This window comes from Neofelis nebulosa, chromosome 1 (genome assembly GCF_028018385.1).
Source record: "Neofelis nebulosa isolate mNeoNeb1 chromosome 1, mNeoNeb1.pri, whole genome shotgun sequence".
NCBI lineage: Eukaryota > Metazoa > Chordata > Mammalia > Carnivora > Felidae > Neofelis > Neofelis nebulosa.
The window spans coordinates 238,054,009-238,077,399 of NC_080782.1; the positions used below are offsets into that span (position 1 = coordinate 238,054,009).

Sequence of the window (23,391 nt, forward strand, 5' to 3'; positions counted from 1 at the left end):
TGGAGAAACTTAACAGAACACCATGGGGGAGGAGAAGGGGGAAAAAAAGTTACAGAGAGAGAAAGAGGCAAACCATAAGAGACTCTTAAATACAGAGAACAATCTAAGGGTTGACGGGGGTGGGGGAGAGGGGAAAGTGGGTGATGGGCATTGAGGAGGGCACTTGTTGGGATGAGTGCTGGGTGTTGTATGGAAGCCAATTTGACAATAAACTATATTAAAAAATAGAACTATTTTATGTGTCCATTTAATTTTACCCTTAATAGTAATTTTCATGGAGAAATTTTCACAATTTTAAAACGTAATAATGCAAAGATGAATAGAGGTATTGCCTGAAGCTGTGACATGATTCCTCTGATCTTCTTCCACAGATTACAGCTCCCACAGCTTAGGGTTTGACATATTGGTGTTCATCATCTTGTATCACAATCTCATCCCCATTAGCCTGCTGGTCACTCTGGAAATTGTGAAATATATTCAGGCCCTGTTTATAAACTGGGTGAGTATGAAAATCAGAAAATTTAAAAAAGTTCTCTCGGGGCGCCTGGGTGGCTCAGTCGGTTAAGAGTCCGACTTCAGCTCAGGTCCTGATTTCACGGTTTGTGAGTTCGAGCCCTGCATCAGGCTCTGTGCTGGTGGCTCAGAGCCTAGAGCCTGCTTCGGATTCTGTGTCTCCTTCCCTCTCTGGCCCTCCCTGAACTTGTGCTCTGTCTCTCTCTTCTCTCAAAAATAAATAAATGTAAAAAAAAAAATTTTTTTTAAAGTTCTCTCTTGACCTGTGGCTTTGGTTTTAAGAATCAGAGTGCCTGAGTTCCTACCGTGGTGCACAGGCGAGTTGTGTTCCTGACAGGAGAGCCAAACATCAGGGTCAGCCTGACTCAGCAGTGCCTGGGCCTCTCTGTGTCACTCTTGAGGACACTGTTTCTTAATATGTTTTTTCCTAGCTGACAAGAAAGACTCAAGAGCTAGTGACTTAGTAGCAACTGCAAAGAGATGGCCCATTAAAATTTAAGATATTCTAGAAGAGTAGAGTCCAGTAGACTTACAATAGATTTACATATGTTGGCAAGAGTGACAGAAACAGCCATTTTCCAGAATGACTTCAAACTAAGGAAAAGATTTCTTAGGTGAAAACCATGCATTCACTTAAATTGATACTTAGTATCATGTGACTGAGCAAATTTTCTACTTTGAATGTGCATTTGCAATTTTTAGTTATACTTAAAAAGATTTTTTTGTGGAAATAAATTTTTTGCTAGATGTCCTACTAAAATGTTTCCCCGTATCAATGAATTCCCGTCACTTGAAGGGTAGTGTTATTTTTGACAACCACAAAATGAGACAGAGTGCTTTTAAGTGTATTCTCATTTAAAATTCACGGTGGCGCTGTGAGATCCGTGTTCTCGCTCCCATTTTATAGATGTAGTAGCCGCAAAGCATACTCGGGATCTCAGACCCTCTGTGGGAGCGTCTGAGGCGGAGCCGGGATTTGGAAGCCAAGTCTTCCAATACCAAACCAACGACACACTGGTATTTGTTTCTGTGTAGCATTGCCTGTCCTGAATCAGCTCTGCCAAAGCGTGTGAGAAACTAGCACCCAAGACTCTCTTGGTATTCTAGGCTCCATTTTGAATTCTTTCTCATGTCAGCCATGTCAGAAGACCAGTGGCAGCCCAGTTGACCTGCAGACGTTTTGAGCCTAGTTCTGACTGCGTGGCTTGGCTGTTTTGCTCATTTCTCGCAGGATGAAGATATGCATTATGAAGGAGATAACGTCTATGCCATGGCCAGAACGTCCAATCTTAACGAAGAGCTTGGGCAGGTGAGGGCCCCTTCAGGGCCTGGGTATGTGACAAGAACTTTGAAGAAGGCGGATCTAGGGAGAGCGTGTGCAAAGTTAAAGTGCGAATTCAGCCATAAGCTGTAGTTGACATGATACCCATGTGGAGCTTCAAAAGTATTATTAGCTAAAAATATTGATAATGCATCACGGGTTGCAAGTCGAACGGACCTAATACAGGTTATTAATGTGCTTATGAAAGAGTAGAAGAGCTGGAGAGGCAGGTAGTGAAAGCGTCAGGTAGCTCTCAAGTTTTCAGTTAGCTTTCAGGGAGTCAGTCACAGGAACCTGGGCATCCGCCACTGGTGGCCATGCTCCTGCTTCCCTACGGCAGAGGACCCACAGGGAAGCATCTGGAGCCTGCTGCAAAATTTCATACCCATCTAACCCATGCATCTGCGCACAGCTGCCAATAGGCCAACGATGCAGCTTGTAATTCTTGACTGCAAGTTCCTTTCAGTGGTAGAATCTAAACTGGAATCCTGGGAGAAATGTACCCTCAGGTCATGAGCCCCTACAGTGCGACAGAAAGGGGCAGGAATGGCGCCAGGTTACCAACGGACAGTTGGTTGCCTTCGAAGTGACAGTGGCAGCTTTGCAAGTATACATTGTTTTTAAAAACTCCCACAATTATTTGTCAGTTATACCTCAGGACAGCTGGAAAAACTCAACTAAATCCCACAGTCGTATGGTACCTGGAAAGATGGGACTTCTGATTGGTACTTTTTTGTAATTACTTTTGCTATTAATGTTTTTTCTTTAATAATATTATAAGTTCCCATGTTTCAATTAATTGGAAGCAATATGTAAATTATGATAAAAAGCAGAATTTCGGAGTTAAACTTCCTGGGAGTGAACCTTGGTCTCACTATTTACCAGCAGTGTCACCATGGGCTTCTTAGGTAACTTTGCTGGCCTTGATGCCTCATCTGTAATTCGGGCATGTCGATAGCAACTACTTCAGAAGGTTGTTTGCAGGACTGAGTAAGATAATGTATTTGTAATACACTCAGCACAGTACCCAGTGTGAAGAAGGGATTTAATTAACCAGTATTTAGTTTATATGATTTCTAATTTATGGTCACATTGTATAGTATCATTTGAATAGTGAGTTCTCAGTAAATAATTTATTTTAGAATATTTCTGGCTCTTGGAAATGCCTGATCTGAGAACACCATTAATAGCCTTTTTACCTTGGAAAACTAAAAATGAAGGAGGATGGAATAATCCGCTTTCTAGCAACTTTTCTGCTCGTGAAAATCTGATCATTTGCTAATCCTTTAGAACATATGTTTTCTGTTGACAGTTGGGAAAAAAATCAGTTTATCCCTCTTGCCTTGTCAGTCGACTCTAGCTACTTTAGAGTAGTAATTCAATATAATAAAACTGGCTTTGGAACTCAAGCTTTGAAAATTAATTATACTGGGACGCCTAGGTGGCTCAGTCGGTTAAGCATCTGACTTCGGCTCAGGTCATGATCTCACCGTTTGTGAGTTCAAGCCCTGCGTCGGGCTCTGTGCTGACAGCTCGGAGCCTGGAGCCAGCTTCAGATTCTGTGTCTCCTTCTCTCCCTGCCCCTCCCCACCCCTCCCCCGCTCACACTCTGTCTCTCACAAGTAAATAAACATTTAAAAAGTTAAAAAAGAATTAATTACATTGTTTATGTAGGTAATACATAAAGATAAGAGCAGAAATAAATGAAAACAAGACAATAAGTTTAATATTCAGAATGTATAAAAACTAGTACAACTCAATAGCAGAGGACTTTAATAGACATTTTTCCAAAGAATGTATATAAACAAACAATAAGCACCTGAAACGATGCTCAACATCCCTGATCTTTAAGGAACTGCAGATCAAAACCATAATGAAATAGCACTTGGCAGCCACCAGGACACCGACTGTAAAACTTTCACACCAGAGAACACGTGTTCATGAGGAGGTAGAAATGAACCCTTGTGCACTGCTGGTGGAAATGTAAGATGGTGCAGTCACGGTGGAAAACACTATGGAGAAACCTCAGAAAACGAAACCTAGAATTACCATATGTTCCAGCAATTCCACATCTGGGGATTTTCACAAAAGAATTGAAAGTGGGGACTCAAACAGGTATTATATACACACATGTTCTAAGCAGCACTATTCACAATAGGCAAATGGTGGAAACAACTCAAACGTCCAATAAATAATTAAACAAAACGTGGTCTGCACATACAGTGGAATATTATGCAGTCCTGAAAATGAATGAAATCTGGAAACAGGCTACAGCATGGATAAATCTTGAAGATTATGCTAAGTGAAATATGCCAGACACAAAAGGACACAAATAGAACATGACTCAGCTTCTATGAAGTACTTGGAATAGTCAGATTTATAGAGACAGAAAGTAGCATAGTGGTTGCTAGGGGCTGCAGGGAGGACAGAATGGGGAGTCATTGTAGAAGTGGTAGGAGGTTTCAGTTTGGGATGAGAAAGACGTTCTGGAGATGGATGGTGGTGATTGTTGCACCACCATGTCAATGTGTTCAATAATAACACTTCAAAATGGTCAAAACGGTAAGTTTTATCTAAAATCACTTTACCATGATAATAAAAAAATGGTTTAACATTGCCTCTTTTCCTTTTTTTATTGAGTATAATTGGCATCTATGATTATATTAGTTTCAGGTGTGCAACATAATGGTTTGGTATTTGTATATATTGCAAAACGATCATCATAATAAGTCTAGTTAACGTCTGTCCCTATACATAGTTACAGAGTTCTGGTGATGAGAACTTTTAAGATCTATCTTCCTGGCAGCTTCTGAACATGCAGTATGGTAGTATTAACTACAATCACCGTGTTTTCCATGACATCCTGAGGATTCATTTATTTTCTAACTGGAAGTTTGTACCTTTTGACCCCCTTCACCCATTTTGCTCACTGCTCATTTTGCTCACTCCTTGCCTCTGACAACCACCAATCTGTTCTCTGTAGCGAGTTTAGTTATTTTTCTTGTTCAGATTGCACAAGTAAGTGAATCCTGTGGCATTTGTCTTTCTTTGTCTGACTTATTTCACACAACATAATGCCCTCAGAGTCCCTTCATGTGCAAACAGCCAGATTTCCTTCTTTTTATGGCTCAATTTTGTGTGTGTGTGTGTGTGTGTGTAATTATTACTGTATTACATATACACTACATTTTCTTTGGTCCATTCATTCATTGACAGGTTGTTTTATCTTGGCTATTGTAGATAATGCTGCCATGAGCATAGGGGTATATCTATCTTTTTGACTTAGTGTTTTCATTTTCTTCAAATAAATACCCAGAAGTGAAATTGCTGGATCATATGGTAGTTCTGTTTTTAATTTTTTGATGAGCTTCCATGCTGTTTTCCGTAGTGGTTGCCCCAATTTACACTCCCACCTACAGTGCACAAGAGTCCCCTTTTCTCTACATCCTTGCCAACACTTAATTGTCTTTTGGTAATAACTGTTCTAACAGGTGTGAAGTGATATCTCATTATGGTTTTGATTTGCATTCCCCTGATGATTAGTGGTGCTGAACATCTTTTTATGGGTCTGTTGGCCATTTGTATGTCTTCTTTGGAAAAACATCTATTGAGATCCTCTCCTCATTTTAAAAATTGGATTATTATTTTGCTGTTGAGTTGCATGAGTTCTTTATATATTTTAGACATTAACTCCCTTCATCAAATATATTATTTGCAAATATTTTCTCCTATTCATTGTGTTACCTTTTCATTTTGCTGATGATTTCTTTTGCTGTGCAGAAGCTTTTTAATTGGATGTAGTCCCACTTATTTATTTTTGCTTTTGCTGCCTTGGTTCTTAGTGTCAAATCCAAAAAATCATCAAGACTGATGTCAAAGAACTTACTACCTATGTTTTCTTCTAGGAGTTTTATGGTTTTAGGTCTTGTGTTCAAGTATTTAGTCCATTTTGAGTTAATTTTGTACATGGTATAAGAAAGTGGTCCAGCTGCATTCTGTTGCATGTGGTTGTCAAGTTTATTGGTGAGATTGTCATTTATTTATTGAACACCATTTATTGAAGAGACTCTCCTTTCCCTAGTGCACATTTTTGTCTCCTGTGTTGTAAATTAATTGACCGTATGTTCATTGGTTATTTATGAGCTCTTTTTTCCATTCCATTGACCTACGTGTCTGTTTTTATGCAAATCCCATACTGTTTGGATTTCTATAACTTTGTAATATAGTTTGAAATCAGGAAGCATGATACCTCCTTTGTTCTTTCTCAAGATTGCCTTGGTTATTTGGGGTTGTGGTTGCATACACATTTTAGGATTATTGTTCTAAATCTGTGAAAAATGCCACTGGAATCTTGATAGGGATTACATTGAATCTGTAGTTGGTTTGGGTAGTATGGACATTTTAACAATGTTAATTTCTCCAATGCATGAGTGTGGAATATCTTTCTATTTGTGTTTTCTTCAGTTTCTTTGATCATGGGTTTTTTGCCTCCTTGATTAGATTTATTCCTAGGTATTTTATTCTTTTTGATGCAATTGTAAATGGAATTGTTAATGTTTCTAACAGTCATTATTAATGTATAGAAATTCAACAGGTTTCTGTATGTTGAATTTGTAATCTGCAGCTTTACTGAATCCATTCATTCTAAGAAGTTTTTGGTGTGGTCTTCTGCAAATAGTGACAGTTTTACTTTTTCCTTTTTAATTTAGGTGCCTTTTATTTTACTTGCCTAATTGTTCTGGCCAGGATTTCCAATGCTATGTTGAATAAAGTGGTGAGAGTGGGCACCCTTTCTTTTTTCTGATCTCAGAGGAAAAGCTTTCAGCTTCTCACCGTTGACCATTGGTGTTAACTTCAGTCTTGTCATATTGACCTTTATTATGTTGAAGTTTGTTCCCTTTAACCCCTACTTCATTGAGAATTTTTATCATAAATGGATGTTGAATTTTGTCAAATGCTTTTTCTGCATCTCCTGAGATGGCTGTATTATTTTTATCCTTTATTTTATTGATGTGGTATATCACATTGATCTTTTAAACTATTCTTGTATCACTGGAATAAATTCCACTTGATGATGTTGTGTAATCTTTTCAGTGTACTGTTGAATTTGATTTGCTAATATTTTGTTGAGTATTTTTGCATCTATGTTCATCAGGGATATTGGCCTGTAAATTTTTTCTATAATCTTTATCTGGTTTTGGGGTGTGTGTGTGTGTGTGTGTGTGTCTATATCTTTCTATCTATATATACACTTAATGTTTTCTAGAGACCTTTGATGAGATTTCTTGTGGCAAGAAAAAGAACTTGGAGTTTTGATTTTCTTAGGTTTGATGGCTTGAAATTTACTTTGCATATTAACATAAAATTTCACCTGCAGTATAAAACAAAGAGAACCTCTGAAAGAAGTATAAATATTAAAGGCAGAATTCTTATAGGCTGAACTTCTTTTTACTAAAAGTTCAAATATTTTGAGGATTTAAAGAAAAGAACTTAAATTTGTCTTTGCTCTTAATTTTTATATTTATGTTGTTTATCATGTTTGGTTTTTCTTTATTTAGGTAAAATATTTATTTTCTGATAAAACAGGAACACTCACTTGCAATATTATGACATTGAAGAAGTGTACCATTGCAGGTATAATCTATGGGTAAGTGGCTTTTTTTTTGCCATACTCTGTTGAAAATTCTCATTTTTTAAACAAATTAATAAGTATTTACTTCAAAACTTAAATGAATTTCTAATAACATAGCTATATCTGAATGAGACTGAAACTTAAATGAAAACTGGCAGTTGTTAAAAAATATGGTTTATATCTGCTTTTTTTATGTGTTTTTTTAAGAATTCCTGAAGTTTTTTATATTTATACCCTTATAACTTCCCTCGTTTTCCCTCAGAAATCTGTCAAACAGAAGTGATACCGTTTTGGACAACCTAAGGTAACTAGACAACATTCTTTTCTACTTTGCCCATGTTCCTTTTCCCCTGTAATGGGCTTTTTGTCAGTACTGGAGTTCTGATATATGGTAACACAGCTGTCCCTTGTCCAGACCTCCAAAGGCAGTTCCCAGAAATCTCCCCTGGATGGATCTTTCCCATGTGATAGTCAAAGAACCCAGAATCCAGACTTTGATTTATTGATTTTATGGTTACTCTGTCTTAAACTCTGTATAATTACATGGTTTTCAACACAGATTTAGGCATTTTCTAATGCCATTTTGCAACTTGAGGGCTGAGAGGATGTATAATTTGACAGAACCTTAAATATTTACTATACAGCTCACCCTTGAACAACACAGGGGTTAGGGGTGCTGACCCTCTCCAGGCAGTTGAAAATCCGTGTATAGCTTTTAACTCCCCAAGTAACTACTCAGAGACTGTTGTTGGACCAGAAGCCTTACCGATAACGTAAACAATCGATTACCACATGTTTTGTACATGTATTATAGATTGTACTCTTAAAGTAAAGCTAGAGAAAAGGAAGTGTTACTAAGAAAATTACAAGGAAGACAAAATACATTTACCATATTGTACAAGAAAAATCCGTGTGTCAGTGGACCTGCACAGTCCATGTTGTTCAAGCATCCCCCGTAATTCTGTAGACTTCATAGTGTAACTTCCTGAAATCAGAAAATGGGGCTGCGTGTTCACTTTAGGTCCATTTGATCCCTGACTGGCTCTGTCAGGAACTTTTAATTACAGTAAATCTCCTCTGTTCTTCCTCAGTGCATCACCGTCTGCCATCACAGAATCCGGTGCATTTAATGACCCAACATTGTTGCAGAACTTTGAGGATGACCACGTAAGTCTGCTGTTTTCACTCCATGTCAACACGGTAATGCTACGTAACTTTAAAACATATATATGGTTTATTAAAAGGTATAATTTTCTGAGCCAGGAAAGAGAGGGTCTTGAAATTTTTTTGATATTAATATAGTGAACAGCGGATTCCATACTGATGTTATGAGGGGAGTGCCAAACTAACTGGTGTGAATGAATCCAAACATCACTCAAGAACATCTTACTGTGTAGCAATCTGTGTAAGAAAATCTCTGAATGCTTTTAAGCGCTTTGGTTCTATTGTATTTTACCAATAACTTCACTTACCAATTTTAAAATACTGATCTACTTGATTTGAAATCTTGGTCTTCTCAAAAATAAAAGTGGTCTTTTATTTTTATTTATTTTTATTTTTAAGTGTATTTATTTTTGAAAGAGGGAGAGAGAGAGAGAGAGCACAAGCAGAGTCAGAGAGAGAGGGAAAGAGAGAATCACAAGCAGGCTCTGCGCTGTCAGCATGGAGCCCCATGTGGGGCTTGAACTCCCAAATCGTGAGATCATGACCTGAGAGGAAATCAAGAGTTGGACGCTTGACTGAGCCACCCAGGCGCCCCACCCATCAAAACTAAAAGTGATCTTTTAAAACATGAATCTTTTCGCGTTCTTCCTTTGCTTCAAAACCTTCGGAGGACTGGCACGCCACTTAAGATAAAATCCTAGCTCGTCACTGTGGCTTTCTCTCCCACCTGATTCTGTGTCATTATTCCCCTTGCTCAAGATGCTGGAGTCACACAAACTTGAAGCTCGCCAACCTATGACTCTGTCTCCTGCCTCGGAGCCTCTGAAAGTGCCGTCCATCCCCTTTGTCTAGCCTGTGCCACGGTCACAGGTCACAGTCACACAGCTAACTAACTTTTCCACTTAGGTCTTAGTTTAGATATTATGTCCTCCAATTCCCCCCCCCCCCCCCCCCCCCCCGCAGATCACCTACCTAAAATACGCCCCTCCTGGCTCTGTGACAACCCCTACTTATTTCCTCCGGCTTTGAGAAAACCTGTTTCCCCTGGGAGGAGAGAAGCTCCAAGAGGGTAGGGTCATCTTGTTCCCTGAGGTCTCCCTGGCCCTGCACGGTCTGCCTTGGTAGCCACTCTGCAAACACATTCCGCGTGCCCGATGCGGTTTGCAGTCAGCGCTTGGCTCCCTGTGTCCCTGAGGTGAAAACCGCAGTTGTTGCTACCTGCAGACTGTATCTAACTCTTGTGCCACCGGTGTTGGAAGAGACTCACTGGCTCTGTGCCTTTTTTGTAGCCCACGAGAGATTACATAAAGGAGTTTCTCACCCTGTTATGTGTGTGTCACACTGTTGTTCCTGAGAGAGACGGAGGTAATATAACCTACCAGGCTTCCTCCCCAGGTAGGTGTCTGTCGCGTGCTCCTGGAGCACCCGGTAGGTGATGAACCCCGAGAAGAGGTGGTGCCGTCACTGATCCCGCCTGCCCCTGCGTCGCTCCTTCTCAGCTGTCCTTATGGATCAGGGCTGTTGATGGTGCTGTGCGGTTTTGAGCCACGCTGCAGCGCTGGGGATCCTGCTCCCCACACCCCCAAAGACTGCCCTAAGGACGTTGGTGGAGACGGCTCTTTGAGCTAGGGCTCGGTGGAACATTTAGTCATAATCAGTAACAAGGCAGGAGTAAGGTTAAGGCACTGCGGCATTTTGTGGCCATTCTATCAATGGCTTGTAGAACAAAACCGTAATGAGTACTAAGAAAGGAATTTAGGCCGGTAAATAGATCTCAGCCTCACTGAAAGGGGTCTATTTAAGCAGATTTCCTCTTTCATGAACGCTATCTGGTAGTTAGATAAGTGCATTTGGAGCCAAAAAAAAAAAAAAAAAAAAGCCAAGTTAAAAAAATGTCATGGTATTTTAGCGCTGGAGAATAGAAATCTGTATCAAATTAAATTCAGCGTTAATATCTTCATTCAGTCTCTCCATTAATACAGACTTTTTGTTGGTAGATGAAGCAGCTTTAGTGAAAGGAATGAAGAAACTTGGCTTTGTTTTTACTACAAGAACGCCATCCTCTGTCACCATAAATGCTGTGAGTAGCATCTTACATTCTCATGATTCACGTGCCCCTTCCAGAGAGACGCAGTAGAGTAGTTGAGTCTGGGAGCTCTGGGATCACAGTGCTTGGGATGCCCACCTGGACCCACACCTTCCCAGCCATTTGTCTCAAGTGTGTTCCTTCTGTGTCTACCCCAGTTCCCCTATCGTGCGTGTCACAGGGTTCTTGTGAGGACTAAATGAGTTAATGTACGAAAAGTAACCGGAATTAGTGAGAAAGCACAGAGAAAGCGAACTATTCCAAAGAGTCAGAATCATCAGATCTTCAAGAAATACACTACTTTTTTTCTATGAAAAATTGAAATGTTTCCAACTATTTTTTTGTGAGTTGTTATTATGTTGATTTGTTCATTCTATTTATTCATATATATAATATATATTATTTATAAATATATATATTATATATATATTTATGTACGATATATATATATTTTGTCTCGATGACCACTTACCACAAGCCTTTAATATCATGGGGAAGGACTGATGCAATGCAAACATGATGCTCAACGCACTAATTTTTTTTCTAGTAATAATGCAGTGGTTAGGGATGTTTACTAGACATTCAGCCCTTGGCAGAATGGACTGAATGATTCATCCTTATACTCAGAGTACATGCCACATGGACCACTCTCTAATTATTTGAAATTCTGCACTGCCTTCTTGGTGAACTGATCATGGCTACAGGAAGTCAAGAAGCTGTAACTGGAAAAATTTAGAAAAGAATTCAGATTTTACTGATATAAAATTTTATAGCATGCCGTCTCTTTCCATGCTTATCTCTATCTAAGGATTAAGGATTTCACTTGAACTGCGTGACTTTATGACAGGACTTACTTGTTTTTCCATTTCTGTCTGTTGATGGTCTCCACGTCCCCTTACAACATGAGAGTGTTTATAAACTGTTTCTCGTGGTGCTGACTTTATACTGAAAAGAGGTGTTTCAGCCTTAAATCTGCACTCTGAGAAGCATTTTTCTAACTATTCCCCAGTTTGCAAACAATGTTCTTGCCAGAAGAGGGCGCCATCATTTCATCAAGTTTGTAAGGAAATTTCTGGTTTGAAAAAGATGTGTAGTTGTCGGGTAAAACTTGTTTCCGACTGGGAGAGTGAGCGGTTTTGCAAGATGAGTACTTTTTTCCTCAGGTAAGAATATGTTGTCTTACCTTCCTATAGATGGGAGAAAACTTCACATTTGAAATTCTTAACATCCTGGAGTTTTCTAGGTAAGCTACCTTTTCATTTTGTTCATGTGTTCTCCAGGGCTCTTTCCATGACTCTTCAGTTAGGATTTGGAAATGTAAATCAAAGCTTTAATGCAGAATCATGAAATTCTGGTCAGCTTCCATCGAGCCTTAAATCTGAGCCTGGTGCTCACTTCTTTAGGCCTCATTAGGCCAAATCCCCTTTTGTAGCTGAGAGGGGTTCCCACACCTCTCCTTCTCAGCTCTCGTCAGAGTCAGACTTGAGATTTCACATCCGGGTTATTAGTTATTGACTGTGTCGCCAACTAGACTCGGGATCCCAGGAACGCATGAGTCACCTTCTGTGGAATGTGGTATTCAGTAAGTGCTCAATAAACACTTGATGAATAGATGAATATTGGACATTATTTTTACAAATAAACCCAAAATGATTTCTTTAAACATAAGACAGTGAAGTAACTCCTTTTTTTACCCCCAAAGGAGGCAATGTGCATCCACATTGTCTTCTCTTCTCTTGGGTTTCAGAGGGCCTTCTGGTCCAGCTACTGTGGCCTGGTCCCCATAGCCTATTGTGAGGACATTGGTGATGATTTTATTTTCATTGCACTGTTTTAAAGACTCACAGAGTCTCAGTCTCTTAGACCATCTGAGCATTTCTAATGTGGAATCTGAAAAATTAGAAAGAGAAATGCTAGAAAATTAGGAAAGGAATAATTCGTTCTTCCCAAAGCCAGGTGATTTTAAAAATCTTTTTAAAAATATAATTTATTGTCAAATTGGCTTCCCTACAACACCCAGTACTCATTCCAACAGGTGCCCTCTTCAGTGCCCATCACCCATTTTCCCCTTCCCCCATCCCCCCTCAGTTTGTTCTCTGTATTTAAGAGTCTCTCGTGGTTTGCCTCCCTCCCTCTCTGTAACTATTTTCCCCCCTTCCTTTCCCCCATGGACTTCTGTTAAGTTTCTCAAGATCCACATATGAGTAAGACTTATTGGCCAGTGACATGCTTTAAAAAAAGCTTTGAACCTCAGAAAAGTTGTTGTTACCAACTTGTCTCTTGAGGACAGCTTCTTCTAAAAACCGTATTACAAGAAAATGTATCTCAGTGCTGATTCTAGCTCTCCCTTTACTTCATATCTGACTGTCACTACTACCAGAGCACTCGTTTCCTGCCCTTAAAGTACGAGCTCCTAGCTGGGTGACACTGGAATGACTCAATTGCCTTTAGTGGCATTCTGACAGCTAGGCAGTTAGAGCGATTGCTGGCCCCTGTCCCTATTGAGATGCTTCCTAGCTCAAGTGTTCAGGTGTGGGGCTACTCACTGGGACCCTCCCCGCTGGATTGTGCAACACATAGCATTGTAGGATATGATGAATATCTGAGAAGGTGCTGATTTGCAGGTAGTTTGTTTGAGTCTCTTGAAAAGTTGTTGTAAGCCATGGAGAGCCATCCAAGGTTAAGGTTAGGGAATGACAAGATGAGGAAAAAGGAAAAAAAAAAAAAGATTTTGGCCAGTTTACTTTGGCAGGGTGTGGGATAAGGAGGAGAGGGGAGATCTTCAAGCCTATTTGGGCTGCTAACTCAGGAATGAAAATAATGAGTTTAACTTCTGTCTATAATCATAAAAAAACAAAAAGGAAAAAAAATCCAGAGGACAGAACTACACAGAAAAATAACTGGCATCTCTCAAGCCAGCAGTTGAACATCTCTGTGCAGCAGAGTGGGGACAGGAGGGTCTACTTGACAGAGATGTTGTGAGGCCTGAAAAATACACAACCAAGGAAGCTTTCCTCTTTCCTCATCAGTTCGTAAGTGATTATATTATATATGCTATATGTATATATAATTTATGTCTTATATGTGTAATGCATGAGTGTATGTTACATTATATATGTATTACATAATAGTAATATAAAACACAATATATGTTACACATATCACACTATGTAATTAACATGTAAAATATATACATATGTGTGTGTATATATATATATATACACACACATATGTATATATATTTGTGCTAATAAATTTCCATGGAAGAAAAGGATAGTAACTGAGAAACAGTAGTAGTAGAAGGTGGAGATTTAGATTAGAATCTCAGTTTAAAGAAACAGGTAAAGAAAAAAGAAATGGAGGCTGGCAAGAAACATGTTGGCCTTTTCACTAATGGTCAGCTGAGGACTCTGAGAATTCTTTTAACTTGGATTTTGTGTGTGTGTGTGTGTGTGTGTGTGTGTGTGTGTGTGTGTGTGTGTGTTAGCACCATGTACTGAGGAACATGGAAACTAATAATGCATTTCATATTGTCTTAGTAATAGAAAAAGGATGTCTGTAATTGTCCGAACTCCTACAGGAAAGCTCCGGCTGTACTGCAAAGGGGCTGTAAGTATCATGATTCATCATTCGTATTAACGCCTTCCCTCTGTTTCAACAACTTGCAGGAGGAAGCCTTTTACAAGTTTGCAATTATTTTTCAATGTTACTTTGAATCTGCTGTTACCATTAGTCGTTGCCAGCATCAGCCAAGGCTGAAAAGTCCTTTCTGGGTAGCCCCAAAGCTTCCCCAAGACTCAAGTCATTGAAACTTATGGTAATCCACACCAGAGTTTATTAAGCTTTAATGTCAGTGAAAAATTTGTTGTCACTTAGTTGGTCTGTTGAGAACTAATGAGTAGATTGTTGATGCTAAGAGTTTAGAGCAGGAATTTTGATCCCCATTTCAAGCCCAAAGTGCTTGGATTTGGTGAATCTCAGGAAATAGCTTTGCCTCTGTAAATCCTTTTTTTTTTAAGCACGTATATATTTGTTCACAGCCATATGTACTTAAAAGAAAAACAGCTTACAGGGCGCCTGGGTGGCTCAGTCGGTTGAACGTCTGACTTCAGCTCAGGTCATGATCTCACGGTCCGTGAGTTCGAGCCCTGCATCGGGCTCTGTGTGGACAGCTCAGAGCCTGGAGCTGCTTCCGATTCTGTGTCTCCCTCTCTCTCTGCCCCTCCCCTGCTCATGCTCTGTCTCTCTCTCTGTCTCAAAAATAAACAAAACATTAAAAATTAAAAAAAAAAAAGAAAAACAGCTTTATTGAGGTAAAATAAACTGCACATTATTTAAAGTGTATAATTTGATACGTTTTGATACCAGTCTGCTTTCTGTCAACTACAGATTCATTTGCATTTATTACATTTTATATAAAGTCATATAGGATATATGACTTATCGTGTAGCTTCTTTAACTCATAATTATTCCATTTTTATTTACTTATTTTCTTCCAAGATTTTGTTTAAATTCTAGTTAGTTAACATAGAATGTAGTATTGTTTTACGAGTAGAATTTTGTGACTCATCACTTACATACAACACCCAGTGCTCATCCCAACAGGTGCCCTCCTTAATGCCCCTCCCCCATTTAGCCCATCTCCCACCCACCTCCCTCCATCAACCCTCACTTTGTTCTCTGTTGTTAAGAGTCTCTTGTGGTTTGTTTCCCGCTCTTCTCTCTTCTCCTTCCTTCCCATATGTTCATCTGTTTCATCTCTTAAATTCCACGTATGAGTGAAATCATATGGTAGGCTAGCTAGTTATTGGTTTTATTGATATTCCTGAAGAAAGTGCTTCCAGATTTGATTTTTCTTCAATGTTTCTCTGTTTCCTATTTCATTAACTTCTACTCTTTATTATTCCTATTATTTTGCCTACTTGTGGCTTCATTTGCTCCTCTTTTTCTAGTTTCTTTATTTTTTATTTTAAAGACAGAGAGTGTGAGCAAGGGAAGATGCAGAGGGAGAGAGAGAGAGGGGGAGGAGAGAGAGAGAGAGAGAGAGAGAGAGAGAGAGAGAGAGAGAGAAAGAGAGAAAGAAAGAAAGAGAAAATCTTAAGCAGGCTCCACACTTAGTGCAGAGCCCAATGTGGGGCTCAATTCCACCACCCTGGGGTCATGACCTGAGCCAACATGAAGAGCTGGATGCTCAACTGACTGAGCCACCCAAACACCTCAGTCTTTTTATAGTTTCTTAAGGCAGAACTTGATTTGAGAACTTTCTTTCTTTTTTAATACAAATGTTTAGTCCTATACATTTCCTAATTATTGCTTTAGCAGAATGTCACAAATTTTGATGTGCTGCATTTTCATTTTCATTCATTCAAAATATTCTAAGTTTTGTTTTGATGTCTTCTTTGACTCATGGGTTCTTTTTAAGTATGTGTTTTTAAATATTTGGGAATTTGCTAGAGCTATTCTTTTAATTGATTTATAACATAATTCTGTTTCAGTAGAGAACATACTCTATATAACTTGAATCCTTTATTTTATTGGAACTTGTTTTATGGTTCATATTATGACCTATCAAATGTTAAATGTTTTGTATGCACATAAAAAGTCTGAGTATTCTGTTGTTGTGGGATAAAGTAGTTTATAACTATTAGTTAAGTTGGCTGATACTATCATCCAAATCTTTTATATCCTTGATGACTCTGTCTACTTGTTCTATCAGTGATTGAAAGGGGGATATTAAAATCCCCAAATATCATTGTGTCTGAATGGTGATTTTTCATCTTCAAGTTCTTTTAGCTTTTCCTTCATTGCATTTGCTTCTATTAGTTTAAGCTTCATTTTGAAGCTATGTCATTAGGTGTATAAACATTCAGGATTGCCAATTCCTCTTGATGAAATTGACCCTTTTGTCAGTGCAAAATGATTTTCCTTATCCCTGGCAATTTTCTTCACTCTGAATTCTCTATTGTCTGGTTATAACATAGCCATAGCAGGCTTCTTTTGATTAGTGTTGCTATGGTATATTTTTTTCTTTCTTTTTAGCCCATTTGTGTCTTCATACTTAAAGTACGATTCTTCTAGGAAGCATGTAGTTGGTTGTTTTTTTGTTTTGTTTTTTATCTTTAATCCATCCTGGAATTCTCTGCCTTTTAACTGGATATTAAACCATTTACATGTGCTTACTGATACAGCTAGGTTTAAACACATCATTTTGCCATTTATTTTCTATTTGTTCCAGTTCTTTTTCATTTATGACAAGAATTACTTCAGTATTTTTTTATTCCTATATCTCTCCTTTTTAAAATTTGATTAGTTGTTTTAGGTCTTAGAGTGGGCATCTTTAATTTATTACATTCTGTCTTGGAGTGATTATATACCTTACAATTCTGTACTTCCATCTGTTTCCACCCAATCTTTGTGCTCTTGTCAGACATTTTAATTTTATAAATGTTATAAACTTCACAGTGTATTGTTATTAGTTTTGCTCAAGCAATTATCCTTGTTAAAATAAATAAGAAAAATACTGTGTGTGACACACACTCATGTCATTATCATTTTCAGTGCTCTTCAGACTCATGTTTCTATTTGCTATAATCTCCTCTCTGACAGATTCCCTTTACCATATCTTATAGCATGCATCTGTTGGCAGTAAGTTTTTTCATCCTGTTTATGTCTGAAAAATATTTTTATTTCATCTTTATTTTCTCTCACCTTCATTTTGAAATAAATTTTTGCAGAAGATAGGATTCCAGGTTGACAATTTTTTTCTTTCAGTTCTTTAAAGATCGTGCTTTACTGGCTTATCACTTGCATTGTCTCAGTGAAAAGTCTGTTACCTCTGTTCCTCTGTATGTAATGTATCCTCTTTGGAATTGTGCCTTTCCTGGGACTGCTTGAGTTCCTCACATCTATTGTATATGACAATAAAATTGTAATGCAGTATTTAGAATTTGGACTGTCAGGCTTAGATAAGATGTTAGTCACAGGAACTTTTTTTTTTTTTTTTTTTTTTTTATAGGATACAGTGATTTATGAGAGACTTTCAGATGACTCTCTCTTTGTGAAGGAGACATTAACCCATCTGGAATATTTTGCCAAAGAAGGTAAGTGAAAATTGTTTAGAATGACGTTTCCTTTTGAAATGCTCTTCTTAAATATTGAAATTATAAACAATGTATGTCATTGATGCTTGGCTGGCAAGGGGAGCTCATTCATATATGTGACTTTGTAATGCCTTCTGTTTGCTTAAAAGTAAATGGTTCTTCAAATAAACCCTGTTGAGACATTATTTTTCCTTCTTTCTCTCTCCATGTGTTTTATGCTTAGGAGCAAACACTAAAAAGTATGTTTCTACTGTGAAGTTCTTCCTTTATTCCAAAAGCATTGTCTACAAAGACATCTATTATCTGTTTCTATTTGTTGTACTAGGAACTTGGCCCATAGTAGAGAAAAAGTTACCTATTTTGTGCATATAACTCAGAAAGCAGACCCACTCAATGTTTTCCTGCCATTCTCTTATTATCCTTCTGATTTTGACTTATCACCCATCTCTTAAGAAATAAAATTTCAGGGGGCGCCTGGGTGGCTCAGTTGGCTGAGTGTCTGACTTTGGTTTAGGTCGTGATCTCACAGCTTGTGAGTTCGAGCTCCTCAGGCTCTGTGCTGACAGCTTCAAGCCCAGAGCCTGCTTCGAGTTCTGTGGCTCCCTCTCTCTCTGCCCCTCCCTGCTGTTCACGCTTTGTCTCTTTCTCGCCCTCTCAAAAATAAATAAACACTTAAAACTTTTTTTAATTAAAAAGAAAATTTCATGAGTGAGTTTTGAATACGAACAACACTGACTAAAAAGTTTATAGAAGTGTTGAAAAAGCAAGGTATCGTATCATGTAAGAGTAAAGCTAATAATACCTGGAAGCTGTATCCCCCTTTATCATTTTAGTTTATAAGCTTCTGCTTCCCACAGCCATGTGTTTTGCCTAGAAGTGTTGGCATTTTGCAAGGTTGCACTTTGGGCCTTTTACTGCCATCTTAAAATAGGTGTGAGCTGTAGGCAGGTTACAACAGGTAGAAGCATATAGGAACTGTATTGTAATGGGGCTCAAAACAATATAACAACTTCTTTAGCTTATCTGTAATGAGTTCATTTCTAGGGGATCCCCAACTCTTTGAATGCTTTTCAGGGGTTAGCCTAAAATATTAGAGTAAAATATGATTTCTAATTTTTTTCCCAGTAAGTCTTTACAAAATGGGATTTAAATTCATATTCTGTTATTTTAACAATTGTTTGACTTACTTGGAAATTGAAAAACTAAAGCCTCGTTCATCTTCTCCTTCCTTCAGTAAATAGATATTGAGTATTTATTAAGTGCCGTGCGCTGTTGTGAGCTCCCAGTACAGAAGTGAACAAAACATAGACAGCTCATGCCCTGAGGGAATTGGCCAATAATAGATAATGTCAGGGGGGTGATAAGTGCCATGGAGAAAATTTAAGCAGGATAGGGGAACAGAGCGTGATGGTTGCTCTCTCTGCAGGCTGAGTTAGGCAGAAACTGAAGAAAGGGAAGGAGAACCATGTGGCTTTCCAGGGGAAAAGATTCCAGGACAAGGGCAGAGGAAGTGCAAGTTTTGGGAGGTAAGAGGACCAGCAGGAAGAGGACCAGTAAGAAAGCAATGAAGAGGGGAGGAGATAAGATCAATCAGTAAGGCAGCCAGGGACAGATCAGGTAGGGCCATTGGAAGGACTTCACATTCCCGTGACCTCTAACACTTTTGGATTTGTTTTCAAATTCTCTGCTTCTCCCTGATCACTGACTGATGGCTTGATCAGGTTGTATTCCATCCTTTCTTACAGGACTGAGAACTCTCTGCATTGCCTATACAGATTTAACGGAGAAACAATATCAACAGTGGTTAATGGAGTATAAAAAAGCAAGTACAGTTATACAGGACAGAAGGCAGAGTTTGGAAGAATGTTACGATCGTATCGAAAAGGTAACATACCCCATGTGTATGCTACAGACCAAGTTAAAGTTTTGAAAACATGCACTCATCGATGTTTTCATGTCTTGATGTAATTTCAAAAACTCAGTTAAATTGTGTTTTTTTTTCTTCAGAAGTATACATTTTGTACTGCAGATTCATAAGATATATCTTATAAAATATTAAAACTATTTCTTTCTTTTCCAAATCATATCCTAATTACTTCAATCTTGTTATCCCCCTTTTTTTTTTTGAATAACCTTTCCCATTCCAAAAGAAATACATGTTTTTCACAGAAAAATAAGCTGGAATAGTAAATAACCATCATCTGTAATGTTGGGCTAATGACTAAGTTCTAGTGTATAATCTTCCAGTCTCTTTCTTCATATATGTGTGGTGTTCCATTGTAGGTATTTAATACACATATACAAATTTTTTCCTATAAAAATTAAAAGTAAAAATCTACCCCCTCCGCCCTGCCGCCAAAAAAAAAATCTCCATCGAATTTTCCCCATGAAAATACTGCTTGAATCATGAAAAATTTCACTTTGCAATAAATTGGGGATATTTTTTCCATATCACTGGATATTCTTCTGTTATTTTCTTAGATCAGTCCATGGTATTTCATTACATGGATGAATATAATTTTATTGTGCTCTTCTCTGGTGGTTACTGTTCCAGGGGATCTCTTGCACCCTGGACTGTTGAGTGTCACTCGAGGGTCATTGTGAATTTGCTTGTTGTGGCCTCAGGGATCTTGTGGCTCCTGGGTCCATTCTTATCTTAGTTTCTTGACTTGGGTTCTTTTGTCATTTGTTCCATGAACTCTGCATTTTATTCCTGCAGGAGCACAGCCAAAGCAGATTTAGACTCGGGGGTTTTCTTGACATCATTGGGTCTATGTTTTTGTTTTTAAGTTGTGTGTTGAAAGATTAGGAACCTAACCTAGCTTCACACCAACTACGTGAATGTGCCACAGTAACCCTCACAGGTGATTACTCCGCGTCTGTTGACGCAGCACAGCAAGGAGACTGATTTGTGTAACCCTCCTCTTCCTTACGTTCCCGGCAAGTTGTCTGTTGCTCCCACATACCGGGAAGAAATCCGGGCAGTTGAAATTGGCCTCTGGCACTTGAAAGACTGTACAAGTATTACTATGCAATTATTTTTCAATCAAACCGATGTATTTTATATTTTAGTTTTAGTTTTAGTCTGGAAGTCATAAGTGGGAAAAGAGTAAGGAATTCATAGGACAAGAAAAAGAACAGGTAAGTTTGCCTTTCCCAGGTTATGTGAGATGGGTGGCAAGGTCAGGGAGTGCGGTGGCCTCAAGCTGACTGGTTTCTTCATGTTATTAGGTGAATCATCAGCTGAATGCTGGTCTCCAGCATGTACACAGTGCCTGGCAAACAGACAGTGTTTATTTTTTAATTTTATTTATTTTGATTATTTAAAAAAAATTTTTTTTAATGTCTATTTATTATTGAGAGACCGAGAGACACAGAGAGTGAGCAGGGGAGGGGTAGAGAGAGGGGGAGACATAGAATCCGAGGCAGGCTCCAGACTCCGAGCTGTCAGCACAGAGCCTGACGCGGGGCATTAACTCACAAACTGCAAGATCATGACCTGAGCCGAAGTCGGTCACTCAACCAACTGAGCCACCAGGGCGCCCCCATTTTGATTATTTTTAATATAACTTCTTGTCAAATTGGTTTCCACACAACACCCAGTGCTCATCCTAACAGGTGTCCTCCTCAATGCCCATCACCCACTTTCCCCTCCCCCCCAACCCCCATCAACCCTCAGTTTGTTCTCCGTATTTAAGAGTCTCTTATGGTTTGCCTCTTTCTCTCTTTTTTCCCCCTTCTCCTCCCCCATGGTCTTCTGTTAAGTTTCTCAAGATCCACATATGAGTGAAACATATGGTATCTGTCTTTCTCTGCCTGACTCATTTCACTTAGTATAACACTCTCCAGTCCATCCACATTGCTACAAAAGGCCATATTTCATTCTTTCTCATTGCCACGTAGTATTCCATTGTGTACATAAACCACATCTTCTTTATCCATTTGTCAGTTGATAGACATTTAGGCTCTTTCCATAATTTGGCTATTGTTGAAAGCGCTGCTATAAACATTGGGATACAAGTGCTCCTATGCATCAGTACTCCTGTATCCCTTGGGTCAATTCCTAGCAGTGCTATTTCTGGGTCTTAGGGTAGTTCTGTTTTTAATTTTTTGAGGAACCTCCACACTGTCTTCCCGAGTGGCTGCACCAGTCTGCATTCCCACCAATAGTGCAAGAGGGTTCCCATTTCTCCACATCCTCTCCAGCATCTATAGTCTCTTGATTTGTTCATTTTAGCCACTGTGGCGTGAGGTGGTATCTCAGTGTGGTTTTGATTTGTATTTCCCTGATGAGGAATGACGTTGTGCATCTTTTCATGTGCCATCTGGATGTCTTCTTTGGAGAAGTGTCTATTCATGTTTTCTGCCCATTTCTTCATTGGATTATTTGTTTTTTGGGTGTGGAGTTTGGTGAGTTCTTTACAGATTTTGGATACTAGCCCTTTGTCCGATATGTCCTTTGCAAATATCTTTTCCCATTCCATTCGGTTGCCTTTTAGTTTTGTTGATTGTTCTCTTTGCAGTGCAGAATCTTTTTTATATTGATGAGGTCCCAGTGGTTCATTTTTGCTTTTATTTCCCTTGCCTTTGGAGATGTGTCAAGTAAGAAATTGCTGCAGCTGAGGTCAAAGAGGTTTTATCCTGCTTTCTCCCCTAGGGTATTGATGGTTTCCTGTCTGACATTCAGGTCCTTCATCCATTTTGAGTTTATTTTTGTGTATGGTGTAAGAAAGTGGTCTAGTTTCATTTTTCTGCATGTTGCTCTCCAGTTCTCCCAGCACCATTTGCTAAAGAGATTGTCTTTTTTCCATTGGATACTCTTTCCTGCTTTGTCAAAGATTAGTTGGCCATACATTTGTGGGTCCAATTCTGGGTTCTCTATTCCATTGGTCTATGTGTCTGTTTCTGTGCCACTACCATACTGTCTTGAGGATTCCAGCTTTGTAGTAGAGGCTAAAGTCTGGGATTATGATGCCTCCCGCTTTGGTTTTCTTCTTCGATACTACTTTGGCTATTCAGGGTCTTTTGTAGTGCCATTAAAATTTTAGGATTGTTCTAGCTTTGAGAAGAGTGCCGGTGCAGTTTTAATTGGGATTGCATTGAATGTGTAGATTGCTTTGGGTAATATTGACATTTTAACAATATTTATTCTTTCAATCCATGAGCATGGAGAGTTTTTCCATTCCTTTGTGTCTTCTTCAGTTTCCTTCATAAGTTTTCTATAGTTTTCAGCATACAGATCTTTTACATCTTTTTTTTTTTTTTTTTAGCTATAAGAGTGTCTAATATTCTGCCTGGTGACTTGTGTTAATTTCCACAGTTCCAGCTGATGTTATGTTAATTAGTTATATGGCTACTCTTTATGGACTTTTTGGTAACTACTGGAATATAACACCAAAGATGTGTCAGGGTCAACTAGTTGTGTGAAATTGGTTCTTATAGATAATTCCATGCACATTGTTATGACTCTACTTGTTTTCAGTTATAGGGAGGGATTTTCTGATATTCCTAGCTCTTGTGGCCAGTAGCACTTCTTTTCTTCTTGAATATTTTTCCTTAGGACACTCATAAAATT

The 23,391-nt window shown here is 38.6% G+C and overlaps 1 protein-coding gene across 6 annotated transcripts in view; it reads left to right on the plus strand.

Annotated features, from left to right (window-relative positions):
* Positions 1-23,391, plus strand: part of LOC131488074 (phospholipid-transporting ATPase IB-like) — a 212,987-nt gene that overhangs the window by 66,088 nt on the left and 123,508 nt on the right. For all 6 annotated transcript variants that reach the window (XM_058689430.1, XM_058689457.1, XM_058689465.1 and 3 more), the window contains 11 exons: positions 372-499; positions 1,745-1,822; positions 7,393-7,481; positions 7,729-7,770; positions 8,558-8,633; positions 9,920-10,025; positions 10,628-10,710; positions 11,910-11,959; positions 14,256-14,325; positions 17,732-17,816; positions 19,562-19,701. In XM_058689430.1, the coding sequence (XP_058545413.1) occupies positions 372-499; positions 1,745-1,822; positions 7,393-7,481; positions 7,729-7,770; positions 8,558-8,633; positions 9,920-10,025; positions 10,628-10,710; positions 11,910-11,959; positions 14,256-14,325; positions 17,732-17,816; positions 19,562-19,701 (947 nt within the window). The remainder of the gene's footprint in view (positions 1-371; positions 500-1,744; positions 1,823-7,392; positions 7,482-7,728; positions 7,771-8,557; positions 8,634-9,919; positions 10,026-10,627; positions 10,711-11,909; positions 11,960-14,255; positions 14,326-17,731; positions 17,817-19,561; positions 19,702-23,391) is intronic.